The sequence below is a fragment of the Grammomys surdaster genome, unplaced genomic scaffold (genome assembly GCF_004785775.1).
Source record: "Grammomys surdaster isolate TR1022 unplaced genomic scaffold, NIH_TR_1.0 166, whole genome shotgun sequence".
NCBI classification, from domain to species: Eukaryota; Metazoa; Chordata; class Mammalia; order Rodentia; family Muridae; genus Grammomys; species Grammomys surdaster.
This window is the reverse complement of record NW_021604614.1, coordinates 1,610,623-1,625,649: the sequence shown is the minus strand read 5'-3', so window position 1 is coordinate 1,625,649 and position 15,027 is coordinate 1,610,623. Positions and strand designations below refer to the sequence as shown.

The window sequence follows — 15,027 nt, the reverse complement described above, 5'->3', positions numbered from 1 at the left end:
GCCCCCAGCCCCTCACTGGGGGATTCTAGGCAGGGGCTCTACCACTGAGCCACGCCCCCAGCCCCTCACTGGGGGATTCTAGGCAGGGGTTCTACCACTAAGCCACGCCCCCAGCCCCTCACTGAGGGATTCTAGGCAGGGGCTCTACCACTGAGCCACTCCCTCAGTCCCTCACTGGGGGATTCTAGGCAGGTGCTCTACCACTGAGCCATGCACCCCGGCCACCACAACCAGGTTTTTACAACACCTCCATGCTCTGTCCTGCTTCCCTACTCTGAGGGTTCCCATGTGCACACAGGTGTATTTGTCTGCATATGCATGACATGCCTCCTCCTAAGCATACAGTGTGAACATGATTTAAAGACTAAACCTCTCAATGTTCCACAGGGAAAAAGAGACAACAGTGCCTCGTTTTAGATTAGAAAGTGGAGGCTAAGACAGGGAAGCCATGTTGAAATCTGTCTGGGGAGGATTCCAGACAGATTCAGCACCCTGAGGACAAGTTACCCAGGGGACTTATCCTTCACCAAGCCTCTATTTCCTTCCGTCAGACCCTCTCACCATCACCAGGGGCAAAATCACAAAAGCTTACTTCCCTACTGGGCCTGGAGCAGAAAGAGGACCACTTACAAGTTGTTAACGTCACTTTCTCCGGCTTCATCCAGCTGCCGGTCGCTCATCTGGAGGTTGCCCGGGAACCTGGGATTCTGTAAGGAATTTGAGGGAAGGAAGATAGAATGAAGCACAGAGGGCGGAGGATGCAGCTCGGAGCGTGGAGTGCTGCTGGAGGTACAGTGGTTCCCTAGCAAGCACAAAGACCTGGGTTCAATGCCCGGTACCTCAGGAAAAAGGAAAAAAAAAAAAGCCCCAGTACAGCCCAAAGAGACCAGGGTGGATACAAGCTGCCCATATTAAGCATATAGCAGGTCCTATGTCAACTACACCCTTTTGAGGAAGACAGGATCTGTCTATAAGGTCTCACCAACACAAACAGACCCTTTCCTGGCTCCCAAGAAAGAACACATACTACCAAATATCCATCATCGGAGCTCAAGGCTCCTCCCTGGGAGCTGAAGGGTCCGCTCTTGCAGCATGAGACCCCTGAACACTCTAAGCATGTTCTCCCAGCATGTTCTCCCAAGGAACGATGAGACCTAGCCTGTGAGAATGCTCCTCCACCAATCATCTGGAATCCCCGGGCAGCTCACTCTCACTTGTCTCGGGTCCCTTCTGATTCCCAGTCAATCTCCTCGGCCTTGGCAGTTTACCAGAGCTGCTCTTGTGAGCTCATGGGAGCCCAGAAGACACAGGCCCATGTGTTCAAGTTGTTTATTTTATTTTTTATTTTTTGTTTTTGTTTTGAGGCAGGCTCCGACGTAGCCCAGGTTGAACTGAAACATACTATGTAGCGAAGGACAACGATGACAATTTTTGTTTGTTTGTTTGTTTGTTTTTGAGACAGGGTTTCTCTGTGTAGCCCTGGCTGTCCTGAACTCACTCTGTAGACCAGGCTGGCCTCGAACTCAGAAATCCGCCTGCCTCTGCCTCCCAAGTGCTGGGATTAAAGGTGTGCACCACCACTGCCTGGCTCTAAACAATTTTTTGAAGTTTATTTTTTATTTATATGTATGAGTGTTTTGCTTGTACGTATGAATGTATACCGGGTATATGCTTGGTGCCCACACAGTGTTGAAAGAGCCATGGATCTCCTAGAACTGCAATGACAGATGACTGCTACAGTGTGGGTGCTGGGAACTGAACCCTATTTCTCCTTTAAAAGTAGCCTGTGCCGGGCGGTGATGGCACACGCCTTTAATCCCAGCACTTGGGAGGCAGAGGCAGGTGGATTTCTGAGTTCGAGGCCAGCCTGGTCTACAGAGTGAGTTCCAGGACAGCTAGGACTATACAGAGAAACCCTGTCTCAAAAAAACAAAAAACAAACAAACAAAAAGTAGCCTGTGCTCTTAATCTCTGAGCTATCTTCCCAGCACTGAGAGAACTGACTCTCATATGATGTCCTCTGACCCTACCACTACCAATTAACAAACAAACAAACAATCCAAACCAACAAGCCACGAGGGATTTTGGTGGCTCAACAGTTAACAGCACCTGCTCCTCTTTCACAAAAGGTAGAACTGTCTACACCTCTTTTTCCAGAGGATCTGCTGCCCTCTTCTGGCCTCCATGGGCACTGCATGCACATGGTGCACATACATATATGCAGACTACACACAAACTATATCTCTATATCTAGATATATAAATATCAATATATCTAGATATAGAGATAGACAGATGATAGATGATAAATAGATAGATGATAGATAGATAGATAGATAGATAGATAGATAGATAGATAGATAGATGTTTGCAATTTTCCACACAGAACAACTCCCACAAAATGTTAGTCGTTTTCCTATTTGTGAAATGAGGAACAGAACAACCCATGAGCATCCATCAAAAGGCTGGTCACATCCTGGGCTCTTTCACACTACTGTTCTACCAGTTGATTTCCCCTCACAGAGTCAGGCCCTAACATCCTCACTCCCTCAGGTCCCAGGCTGTTCCCCAAAGTGATAATAAAGGCCAAGGAGGGGAGGCTGGGCTTGAAGGAGTGGTGGGGCGAGGGAGTGGAGCCGTGGAGGATGGCAGGCAGATGCTCACTTTGGTGTGGTACTCCATCCGCGTTCTCAGCAGCTTGAGGTAGACGCTGCACAGCTGCCCATACCCGTCGCTCAGGTGGCCCTTGGGGGAGAAGAGAGGAAGCTGCGTCAGTACTGAGGCAGGGCTGCCTCTTAAATCTTCTTCTTGGTTGGCTGATTGCTCAGTGGACAAGGGCTTCCATTGCCAGGTACAACAACCTTAGTTTAGTCCCTGGGACCCGCCTGGTGGAAGGAGAGGCCTGTCTACCACAGACAAGGCGTCCTCCGACTTATCACTTGTGTGCCCGTGCCCCACTCACGCCAACACACAGAATGAATGTCATTTTAAAAGATGAGGCTGAAAAATGACCCAGAGGGTGAAACTGTTTTCCACCATGCCTGATAATCTCAGGGTTCCAGACAGAGGAGGAGAAAACTCCGGCAGCCATGCTTGTTGGCATACATGTACCCTCCTCTCCACACACATGCATGTGCACATACATGCACAGACACACACACACACATGCAACCTAAAAAAAAAAAAAATCAAAATATAAAGGGTGTTCATTTCCAGCCAGCACTCTTAATATGGAGGGGATCTTGAGAGCAGTCAATTTCAATTTCCTCCGCTCAGTTGTGTGATAAAAACAAGAGAATTTCACTGCTGGGAAGGAGACCCAGCTGACACTCCCGGGGGAACCTCCCAGAATTCATAAACATCCAGTGGAGCGTTTAATTGAGATCTCTGTGGAGGCGAGCACAGGTTCTCTCTGGAGGAACCTGTCTTCCTTACAGACTTCAAAGAATTGTGTTCCCAGCAGGGAATCAAACAGCACAAAAGGAAAATATGCAGAATAACTAATATTCACCAGAAATGCCAGATGGCCAAGCAGAGCTCCAAGGACGGATAAAGGGATTATAGAAAGCAATGTATGGCACGGGTATCATTAATATAGCCATAAAAAATTTGCAAGGCATAAAGAGGGACGGGAGACATGGCTCAGCAGTCAAGAGCACATGCTGCTCTTGCAGAGGACCTGAGTTCAGTTCCCAGCTCACAACTGCCTGTAACTCCAGCTCCAGTGGATGTGACACCCTCTCTGGCCTATGTCAGTACACACACACACACACACACACACACACACACACAAACAAATAAAAGGAATCCAGGTATGGCCTTGTACATTTGCAATGCCAGTGCTGGAGAAGCTGAGGCAGGAGGCTCTGTAGTAGGAGCCAGCCTGAGTTACAAAGTGAGACCCAATCAATCCTATCGTAAGGCAGATGGGGGAAAAAAGAAGAAAAACGGGGCTGGGGAGAGGCTTGGTTGGCGAAGTGCTTGCCAAGGACCTGAGCTACATGCTCAGGACTTACAGGGAATGGCTACAATCCCAGAGCTGAGGAGGCAGACACAGGAGGATGCCCAGGGCTCACTTGACAAACCAGCTTAACCTAATCGGTGAGCCACAGGTCCGAGGAGCTCTTGTCTTAAAGTTGGAAGGCTTGGCATAGTGTGATGGCCTGCCTTACATCCCAGAACTTGGGAAGCAGAGGTGGGGCGATCTCAGTGAACTTAAGGCCAGTCTGGTCTATATACTGAATTCCAGGACAGTCAGGACTACATAGAAAGACCAAATTTGAGTCCAACCTGATCTACATGGTGAATTCCCAGACAGTCAGTCAGCACTACATAGTGACCCTGTCTTAAAAACCTGAAAAACAGACAAGATCAAAAACCCAACAAGAAGCCGGGCGGTGGTGGCGCACACCTTTAATCCCAGCACTTGGGAGGCAGAGGCAGGCGGATTTCTGACTTTGAGGCCAGCCTGGTCTACAGAGTGAGTTCCAGGACAGCCAGGGCTACAAGAGAAACCCTGTCTCGAAAAACAAAACAAAAACAAAAAAACAAAAACAAAAAAAACAACAAGATGAACAGCTCCCGAGGAAGAGTACCTGTGACTGACAGCTGGCCGTCACATCCAATGCATATACTCAAACCCTTACCACCCTCCCCTCACTGCATACCGATAATCCCAGTGTTTAGGAGGCTAAAGCAGGAAAAGGACAAGTTCTAGGCTAGCCTGGGCTACCTTTGGAGCCCTCCAACAAACAAATAATAAATCTTCAATTTTTTTTTTACCTTTTATTATTATGTATATAGGAGCTTTGTGTGCATGTAGATCTGTGCCCTGCACATGTGCGTGTCTCAGGAGGCCAGAAGTGGTCACTGGATCCTTGGAGTTATAGGTGATAGCGACCACCAAGTGGGTGCTGGGAATTAAACTCGGGGCCTCTGGAAGAGCAGCACTGCAATGTATCGTGATCACAAAGGGCACAGGCACAATGGCTAGTCTCTGTGAGGGAATCCTAACACCATGATACGGAACTCTGTGGCTCTGAGAATCCAGAGCTTTCCTGTACCTTCCAGTACTTCCGGCAAGACAACGCATGTCTAGCTCACTCCTACGACTCATGGAAGAAAGTAATCAAGAGATGGGCTGGGATGTGGTTCAGTGGGCTTGCCTCCCCTCATACATTGAACTTGGCTATGCACACATGCAATCCCAGTACACAGGAAGGGGAGACAGGAAGATCACGAGTTCTAGGTCAACCTTGGCTGCATGGTGAGCCATGCCCTGGCCAGGTTCCAAGAGATGATGATGTCTCAACCAAACCAAGAGACAGGAGGTAACTTGCTACATCCCATGCTCTGTGCCTGGCAGTGTCTGGGGAGAAGTGGGGGTCCCTGGTACATCTGCATACTCACCCACATTCTGCTCATGTCACTTAATTCGTTTTTATATCTCAGAGAGTCTTTCAGTACCTAGAAAAGAAGAAGAGTCATGAGGGGAGACGGGGTGGCCGGAGAGTCGCCTACCTGCGGCTCGGGTGGGGAAGAGACCCACCAGAAGGGATGCTCTCACCTCCTATGGGAAATCTGAGGTGAGGGTGGGCAGCAGGCAGCAGCTTCTTTTTTATAGTGTGTGTGTGTGTGTGTGTGTGTGTGTGAACATGTGCATGCAGGTGCCAGACCACACATGTGGAGATTGGTGGACAATATTTAGAAATCAGTTGTCTCCTTCCATCTCGGTTCCAGAGACTACTGTGCTGGGCTGACAATTGCTTTTCATAGGGGCCAGGAGGGATGAGAGGGGGTGGGGGCACATCTATATTCTATACTGTAATACACTTGCTTCATATAGACATAATCAGAACACACACAATGTTACTGGCTTAGCACAGCCAGGGTTTGCTTTGAGTGCCCACCTCGAGCCCAGGTCCCTCTGGGACAGGTTGACATGGATAAATACTACTTGGCTCAGTATTTCAATAAGTATTTGGGCCCAGAGATCCACCAAACGAGAGAAGATTGCAAGGGATGATAATAAAAGATAATAAAACACTGAGAGTGGGGTTTTTTGATCAGAAATATGGCTGATCACCTGGCCAATGGGGCAAGCCTGAATCCTGAAATGATTGACAAGGCTTTGTCTCTGCCCCTTCATCCCTAACTAATCTGTTGGTTTAAGATTAGCTAGTAGACATGAATGATCACCAGTTGCTAGCTCTCTGAGTAAAACAGAGATCCCATTCCAGGGACTGGAGAGATGGCTCTGCAGTCAAGGGTGTTTTGCAGCTCTGGCAGAGAACCTGAGTTTCTTTCCCGGGAGCTCGAAACATCCTGTAATTCCGGTCCCAGGGGATCTGACGCCCGCTTTTGGCCTCGTCAGGCAACTGGACACATGTGGCATACACATACACGCACATATAAATAAAAACATATCTTTAAAGCTTTGATTTCCGTCTCTGCTCCCGGGCATCTGTACCGGGGAGCAGGAGCAGAACTCAGGTGTCACAATCCCCACGTGCCATTGGCCTCCCCTGACGCCCCTGAGACTCACGTTCGGATGTCCGTCTCGAAGAAGTTTGTGGAACACATGGCAGAACTTCCAGCACAGCATGGCGTTGCTGGAGAGAGGAAGTCGGTTGACCACAGACCAAAAGGTCTGCGCCCCTTTCTCATGGTGGGTGCCCAGAATACACGGTGGGAGGAGTCAAGGAAGACAAGCGCTTGGTGGGTGGAGCTAGGTAAGGGGGAGGCGGGGCACTGCTTACAGCTAAGACCCCACAGTTCTACGTGTTTGCCTGGCAACTTGGAGGCTGAGAGTATAAATACCTCGTTCCCTATTTTATAACAGTTTCCCCTGAAAAGAAATTCTTTCTTTTTAATTTAATTAAAAATTTTAATTTTAAATTTACTTATGTATTATGATGATGATGTGTATGCGTGTGTGTGCGTGTGTGCCTGTGTGTGTGTGTGGGTGTGTCTATGTGCGTGTGTGTATACAGCACATGTGCATGTATACGTGTGGGCACTCATATGCCTGGGTACGTGTGTGGAAGTCAGAGGGCAATTTGTTGGCAGTCAGTTCCATGTGGGCTCTCCAGGATGAATTCAGGTCGTCGGGCGTGAAGGCTAGCTCCTTTACATATACGGAGCCATCTTACTGGCCCATCACCTGTCTCTGAGGCAGGGTCAACATTTAAGTAGCCCAAGTTATCCTAGAACTTAGAACTTCTAATCCTTTTATTTGATCTTGACCTCCAGACTTCTGGGATGACAGGTATGCAGGCCCACACCTTGCTTATACAATGCTTGGACTGGACCCGAGGGCTCTGTGCCTGAGGCAAGCAGTCTACCATTTGGGCCACATCCCTAGCCCCTTGCCGGACTTTGGTATTAATGAAATAGTCTCACTCTGTAACCCAGGATGGCCTCCAACTCATGGGAATCACCCTGCATCCTCCTGGTGGCTGAGATTAAAGGCATATGTCACCTGTAATCTAAACATGTGGCCCTGGACCAGGACTGGTCTTGGCTTATTTATTGTCTCTGGCCCAGCCAGATGTAGGATGGGATTCATTCTTGGGACCAATGCCAACATTTTAACATGTGTTTCCTCTTTCACATTTTTTTTTTTTTGGAGACAAGGTTTCTCTGTGTGTCCTGCAACTCACTTTGTAGACCAGGCTGGCCTCGAACTCACAGAGATCCTCCTGCTTCTGTCTCCTGAGTGTGGGATTAAAGCCATGTGCCCACCACACCTAGATCCTCTTTGATTTTTGTTTTGCTTATGATCACTGTTCGTGTGTGTGTGTGTGTGTGTGTGTGCCATGCCTGTGTGAGTGTCAGGGAGCTACAGCACACGTATGGGTGCCGGAGAACAACCTCGAGGGGTTTTCTGGCACTGTGGGTTTTACCAACCAGACTCAGGGTGTCAGGCTTGACTAGCGAGGTGCTGCCTTTGCCTGCTGATCCAGGCAGCTCAGGAGGCTTTCCTATACATTATTAAAGTGAGGTTAGAAGCTGGGCATGGTGACACACACCTATAAACCTCAGTGAGATCTTGAGGCAGGAGAATCCCAATGTTGAGGCCAACCTGGCAGACACAATGAAGCCCTGTCTCAAAAGCACCATTGAAACCCATCAATAAAGAAGAAGAGACGGCTCAGTGGTTAAAGGTCAAGGACTCTGATTCAGTTCCCAGCACATCACTGTCCCTAACTCCAGTTCCAGAGGATCTGATGCCCTCTTCTGGCCACCATGTGCACTGCAAACATGCATAGAGAGGCATGCAGGCAAAACACCCATACGCATAATAAGTAAGATAAAATAAACAAGTAAATAAAAAATGTAAGCGTAGCGAGGCAGTGGTGGCGCACGCCTTTAATCCCAGCACTTGGGAGGCAGAGGCAGGCGGATTTTTGAGTTCGAGGCCAGCCTGGTCTACAGAGTAGACCAGCCCAGTAGGGACAGCCCAGGCTACACAGAAACTCTGTCTCAAAAACAAAAATAAATAAATAAAGTAAGTGTAGCTCAGTTGATGAAGAACTTGCCTCATACACGTGAAGACCCGGGTTTCATCCCAACAGTGCATAAAAACTGATCGATGTGGTACACGCCTGTAATCCCAGCATTCCAGAAGTCAGGAGTTCAAGGTTACCCTCAGCTACACAGTGAATCTGAGGCCAGTCTGGGCTATATGAGACCCTGTATCAAAATAAATGTAACTAACTAAATAAATTGAAAAGGCCTGAGCTGGGAGCTGGAGAGATGGCTCAGTGGTTAAGAGCGCTGGCTGCTCTTCCAGAGGTCCTGAGTTCAATTCCCAGCAACCACATGGTGGCTCACAGCCATCTGTAATGGGATCTGATGCCCTCTTCTGGCATGCAGGTGTACATGCAGATAAAATATTTATATACATAAAATACATAAATAAATCTTACAAAAGAAAAGATGGCTTGCTGGCCTCCTAGGACCCTTGGACACTGCCAGGAGGGGGTGTCTGAGAGTAGAGCTCTCTGAGTGTGTAGCTATACCAGAAGTGGCTTCCATCCGCAGGCTCCTGTCCCTGGCAAGGGCTACTCTTCCTGTTGCTGAGCAGGAAGCCTCCTCCTGACCTCAGTTCCCACCATTTGACCCCCTTCCAGGGTCGGCCTCCCGAGGATCCAGGCCAAAAGGATATTCCGGGCATGTTTTTCCTTCACGGCCACTTCCTGCGTATTAATGGCCTTATTGACGCTGACTGTCTGCAAAAACAAGATGGGGGAGGGGAAGAGGATGAAATAAACAAGCCTCTGAGAGTTACTGAGACCCTCCCCCCTTCCTCCTCCCCAACACCCCACTCCTCCAATGACCCTTGGTATTGGAGCCAAGAGACCATCCAGGGCCCTCTAGATCCTCGAGTATGCAGCTTGGGGGAAGGGGGCGCAGAGGTGGGCAGCACTCCCAGACCAGCTGTCCCAAGCTGTCCCAAGGGAGCAGGCTCTGCTGCCTGGCATTGGCTGTGCCCAGCTGCTGTACCCGCCTGCTACTCGCTGGCTTGGCACAACAGCGTGGTAATTAAGGGGCCACACAAAGGAAAGGCTTCTTCACCCCGGGGGAAACATTATTCCTCAGAATACAAGAGGAAGAGAGGCTGATGTCAGGGAGCCACTGCGGCCTGAGCCCAGCCAGCCACCCCTCTGCCACTTCTAAACCCTTCCCACCAGGGGCTGGCAAGATGGATCAACAAGTAAAGATGCTAGCCCAGCAAACCTGACAACTGGAGTCCCCTTGCCAGGACCCCTATGAAGATGGAATGAGACAGCCCAATCCACCAAGATGTCCCCTGATCTTCATGGTAAGAACCTTCCCCCAAATAATAACCAAATTTTCCACAGGGTTTCTCTGATTCCCCATTCACTCTTGGCCATCTTCCAACTTGATGGTTAAATCCCTTTTTCCTTCCTTAATTACCCGGAAAATCTTGAAACTATTCCTTTCCTGTTGTTTTCAAAAGTCACGACTTTCCTGTTAATTTTAATAAAGACACGTGAATAACGTACACAAATGCTAATCATGTCACCTAGACTATTTTGCTGTTGTTAAAAAATTTTAAGAGATTTATTATCTTTTTAAACTTTTATGTATGCATGGGTGATTATGGGTATGTGCACTTGAGTGCCAGAGGAAGCCAGGGGTGTTGGAGCTAGGGTTGTGAGCCGCCTGATATGGGCGCTGGTAACCGAACTCAGGTCTCTGCAAGAACACTATGTGCTCTTAACTGCTGAGCTACCTCCCAAGACTCTGTTGTTTATTTTCTTCTAAAAAGTTATTATTATTACTATTATTACATTTACTTATTTTGTTCATCATGGAGGTGGACTGTAACCTCTTGTTTTACTTTTAACGGATCTGCCTGCCTCTGCCTTCCAAGTGCAGGGATTAAAGGAATCCACCACTACCACCAGGTTAGATTTTTGTGGCAAAGTCTCACCAATCAACTTTCTATCCCAGATTGATATAAGGCGCCCCCCCTCCCCCCCTCACACTCCCCTCTCAGCCTCCTGGAGCAGATGGGGTCACAGGTATGTACCACCAGGTCTAGCTCTACATAGTCATAGTAACTGATGTTTTTTTTCTAAGGGGTAGATCTCCAGGAGCAAGAGTGCGTAGACTGAAATGATTTGTTCGGAGCTGAAGAGATGGCTCAGTGGTTAAGAGCACCGTCTGTTCTTATAGTGGACCCAGGTTCAAATCCCAGCATCCACATAGTGTCTCACAACCTTCTGTAAGTCTAGTTCCAAGGGATCTGATGGCCTTCTCTGTCTCTGCGGGTACCAAGCACATATACAGTGCACAGATATACACGAAGACAAAACATCCATACGCATAAAAATCTTTTTTTACTAAATTATATTTGCTTAGACCTTTATAGAAGCACTGAAACATATATAAATACATCCCGGACTGGCCTGCTGCAAACTTGGTATGTAGCCAAGACTGACCCTGAACTTCTGGTCCTCCTGCCTCTATCTCCTGATTGTCCCCCATTACTGATTTATAATGGTGCTGGGACCCCAGTCTTCATGCATACCAGGCAAGTGCTCTACTAACTGAGCGACATTCAAGCACCCTGACACTTTACTTTCAAAAGTGGATGGTGCCTTATCTGTAATCCTAATACTTTGGAAGTCAAGGCAGGAGGATGCCTTGATCTTCTTCAGAGCCATCCTCAGCTCCCTAGACCAGCCTGGGCTACACAGGACCTTGCCTCAAAAGGAATAAACTAAAAACCTGTGGTGGGTGGGCTTTTCTTCTTGCTGGTGCCACCTGTAGATCTTGTACCCAGTTATCACTAACCACTGACGCCTCATTCCCCAAAGCAAATCAACGCCAGACTCTAGATCAGGTCACCTGTCAATCACTTCTCTGGTTGACTGTGAGAAAGACTGACTGGTTAAAGCTAAAAGAGACCCCCACTGTGTGGGAGAGGATCACCGATATTAGGACAGTGTGACTAGTGCTGGGGACTCACAGAAGGCTCTCGAGCAAGGCAGGGGCGTGCTGCCAATGAGATGTTTTCTGGCCTAGCACAGGGTTTGGGGAAGAAGCCATGTTTTAGTGATATCTCTCAGTCCTGAGACAAAGGGTAGATTATAGCCCACGGTCTGAGGGAACAGTCCATCATGGCGGGGAAGGCAGGGGAGCAGCAGCGTGAGGTGGCTGGTCACAATCTAGTCAGAAAGCAGAGAGAGATGGATGCGGCCCGTATTTAGAGTGGGTTTTCCTGTCTACTTTAACTCGATTCAGAAATTCCCTCATAGACAAGGGCTTGTCTCAGGTGATCCTGAGCCCTGCCACGCTGACAACAGATATTAACTACTGGGCTAGCAAGATGGCTCAGTGGGTTAAAAGTGCACGGTAGGAGAGAGATTACTCTGAAAACTGGATTACTGTTTCTGAAAAATTGATTACTCTGTTTACACAGAGTAAACAAATGTAAAATGAAAATACTGTCATAAGTCCCTTGGGGGACACGTAAGGCCTCCTCAGACCAAACTGTTACCCCATATCCACTCCTGTAGCTGGGATCGCACATGGGACGGGGCGTGGAGGAGTGGGGGAGTTGGGTTATGCTGGCAAGAGCTCCTTCAGTGTTGCTAGCGTACCTGCTTTCGTCCTGGCAATAGTCACCAGTGTGGAGATACCTATGAGTCAGAGACCTGCCCATGGCTCCTGGCTACAGATCAGCTTCTGAAGCCAACGTGGCCTTTCAGGACACTGAGGTACAAGGCAGGTCTGAGCGTCAACATTCTCGAGTTTTGGGTTTTGCTGAGACAGAGTCTGATTTATCCCAGGCTGGCCTTAAAATCACTACGTAGCAGAGGACGACCGTGAACTTCTGATCTTTCTGCCTCCACCTTCTGACGGCTGGGATTACGGGTGTGCAGCACCACGCCCTGTTTATGTGGTGCTAAGGACTGAACCCACAGCCCTCAAGCATACTAGGCTAGCAGTCCACCAACTGGGCTTATCTCGACTCTCCTCCCCTCCCCACCCTTCTGAGACAGGATCTCACCAGTTCACGGTGGTCTGGAACTCACAATTCTCCAGCTCCAGTCTTCTCAGTGCTAGGAATAACAGGCATGTGCTCCCATTTGTGGCTCATACTGGGCTTTTAAAAGCAAGCCGTGATGTGAGCTTGGAGGTGCTGGGCTGTAATCCCAGCCGCTGGGAGAAGTTGAAGCAGGAAGATGGTTCAGGGCCCACCTGGACTACAGAGTGAGTTCAAGGCCTCGCCAGGCAAGGCTAATGCATTGTCATAAAAGAAGGGGAGATGGGGACAGATCTGGGTCACCCAGAGCCCTCAGGATACCAGTCACCTTTCTGTGTCTGGGGCAGATATTCCACTGAGACCACTTTGCCCAGATGACATCCTCATATCCCATTCGACATCACAGGCTCCTGTATCCATCCATATTGCAGACACTACATTCTGCGGCTGGTGAAGACGAATCAGCAGGAAAAGGTGCTCGTTGCTGAGCCTGGCAACCTGAGTCCGATCCCCAGAACCCACACAGTAGACGTCTGCATATGGTCCTGAGTTCCACATGCACGCCTAGGCATGTGCAGGCTCCACATCGGCATAAACCAGTAACTGTCACTTTAAAAGACCTAAAGATGGCCGGGCGGTGGTGGCGCACGCCTTTAATCCCAGCACTTGGGAGGCAGAGGCAGGCGGATTTCTGAGTTCGAGGCCAGCCTGGTCTACAGAGTGAGTTCCAGGACAGCCAGAACTACACGGAGAAACCCTGTCTCGAAAAACAAAACAAAACAAAAACAAACAAAAAAAAAAAGACCTAAAGATGGCATTTTACCACATTTCGGTATGGTAAATGCCCCTCCCAGTTCTGGTTTAGAAGTACGTCTTAGGTAGCTCAGGCTGTACTAGGATATACTATGCCACCCAGGCTCGCCTCCTACATCAGCCCCCCAAGGCCAGGGGTAGAAGTATACACCACCACACTCAGGTGCTGTATATACTTAGCAATTACCTTTCTCCGATAAAGACTAAAATCCAAGCCAGGTGGTGGTGGGCACATGACTTTAATGGATCTTTATGTTCAAGGCCAGCCTGGTCTACAGAGCAAGTTCCAGGACAGCCAGGGCTACACAGAGAAATCTTGTCTCAAAAAACTGAAGAAGAAAAAGAAGAGGAGGAGGAGGAAGAGGAGGAGGAGGAAGAAGAAGAGGAAGAAGAGGAGGAGGAGGAGGAGGAAGAAGAAGATCATCCAAGGGCTTGAGGAAGACATCTCACTCAGTAAAGTTCCTGCCATACAAGCATGAACCCCAAGTTCAATCCAGGGAACCCACATAAAATCCAGGTGTGAGGCACATCTTATAACTCTACAATTCCATCTAGGGAGCGCAACACAGAGGCAGAGACAGGCGGATCCCTACAGCTCACGGGGCAGGTGAGCTCGGGGCTCAGGGAAAAGACCCTGTCTGGAAATAAAGCAAGCTGGAGGACAAGCAAGGAAGACGCTTGAGGCCGACTTCTGGTTTCCACATGCACACAGACACGTCTGTACATCATATGGCCACACACACACACACACACACACATGTGCACACATCAACAAGAACATATAACACATATCCAGAATGTAAGCTCTGGTGTGTCCTTCCATATGGCCCTACACTCTCTAAGGCAGGACAGCACGGAGTCCCCAGGCCTCCATGCTGCCTTCTCCCGTACACCACTCAGTTGCTACCCTGACTCTGAGGGAAATTATTCGGCCCCGAAAGATCCAGTTCTTCTGCAAGGGAGGGGGGTGCAAGTGTAAGTAGAGGGTGGGGGTACTCCTAGACAGAGGGTGGAAGTTGGGGGCTCTGTGTCTCACCTCTGGAGGGGGGTCTAGGTTCGAGAACATCCTTTGAGAACACTCTGTTCTCTTTATTCCGCTGGAGTCACACGGGACCTACAGCCAGCAGGGGCTCTCCTGAAAGGACAGCATTGTGCAGCACTTCCTGGCCCAGCTGGCCCCTGTGTCCCCAGCTGGTCCCCGAGAGCCAATTATCAGCAGGCACTGAAGGAAGGGAGGCTTTCTCTCTCCACTTCTCTGCCTCCCCCTCCAGTCCTCTCTATTTACAGACTCCCTCCAGGCAGATCAGCATGCCTGTGACCAATGGGAAGGTTTGGGGCCTTGCTACTGGATAGAGCAGGCAGTGGAGCCTGCAGGGGCTGGCTTGCGGAGCAACTGGGCATTGTCGAGTCACGCACACAGCTCTGGGCTGCAGCCCAGCCTTTGGGCTACCAAGGCCAGGCTAGTTTTAAAGGTTCAGGATGCAGCCTTGAAGCAAGGGGCCAACGGAAGACCTACTGCTGAGGCCAGAGAGAACACCCAAGGAAAATGTAGTGAGGAAGAGGACATTAAATAAAATAGAAGACATACAACAAAAAAGGCTCTACTCAGTGGTAGAACCTCTGCTAGAATCCCCCAGTGAGGGGTTGGGGGCGTGGCTCAGTGGTAGAGCCCCTGCCTAGAATCCCCCAGTG

At 49.2% G+C, this 15,027-nt stretch overlaps 1 protein-coding gene across 3 annotated transcripts in view; it reads right to left on the bottom strand.

The window, feature by feature from the left end:
- Hip1 (huntingtin interacting protein 1) overlaps window positions 1-15,027 on the bottom strand; it is a 137,368-nt gene that overhangs the window by 46,979 nt on the left and 75,362 nt on the right. For 2 of the 3 annotated variants that reach the window (XM_028765978.1, XM_028765980.1), the window contains exons 2-6: window positions 9,169-9,232; window positions 6,544-6,686; window positions 5,409-5,465; window positions 2,664-2,744; window positions 631-707 (exon numbers count right to left, since the gene is read on the bottom strand). In XM_028765978.1, coding sequence (XP_028621811.1) covers window positions 631-707; window positions 2,664-2,744; window positions 5,409-5,465; window positions 6,544-6,686; window positions 9,169-9,232 — 422 coding nt within the window. Of the gene's footprint in view, window positions 1-630; window positions 708-2,663; window positions 2,745-5,408; window positions 5,466-6,543; window positions 6,687-9,168; window positions 9,233-14,371; window positions 14,499-15,027 lie in introns of those variants that run through there. The other variant, XM_028765979.1, reaches the window with a different exon arrangement.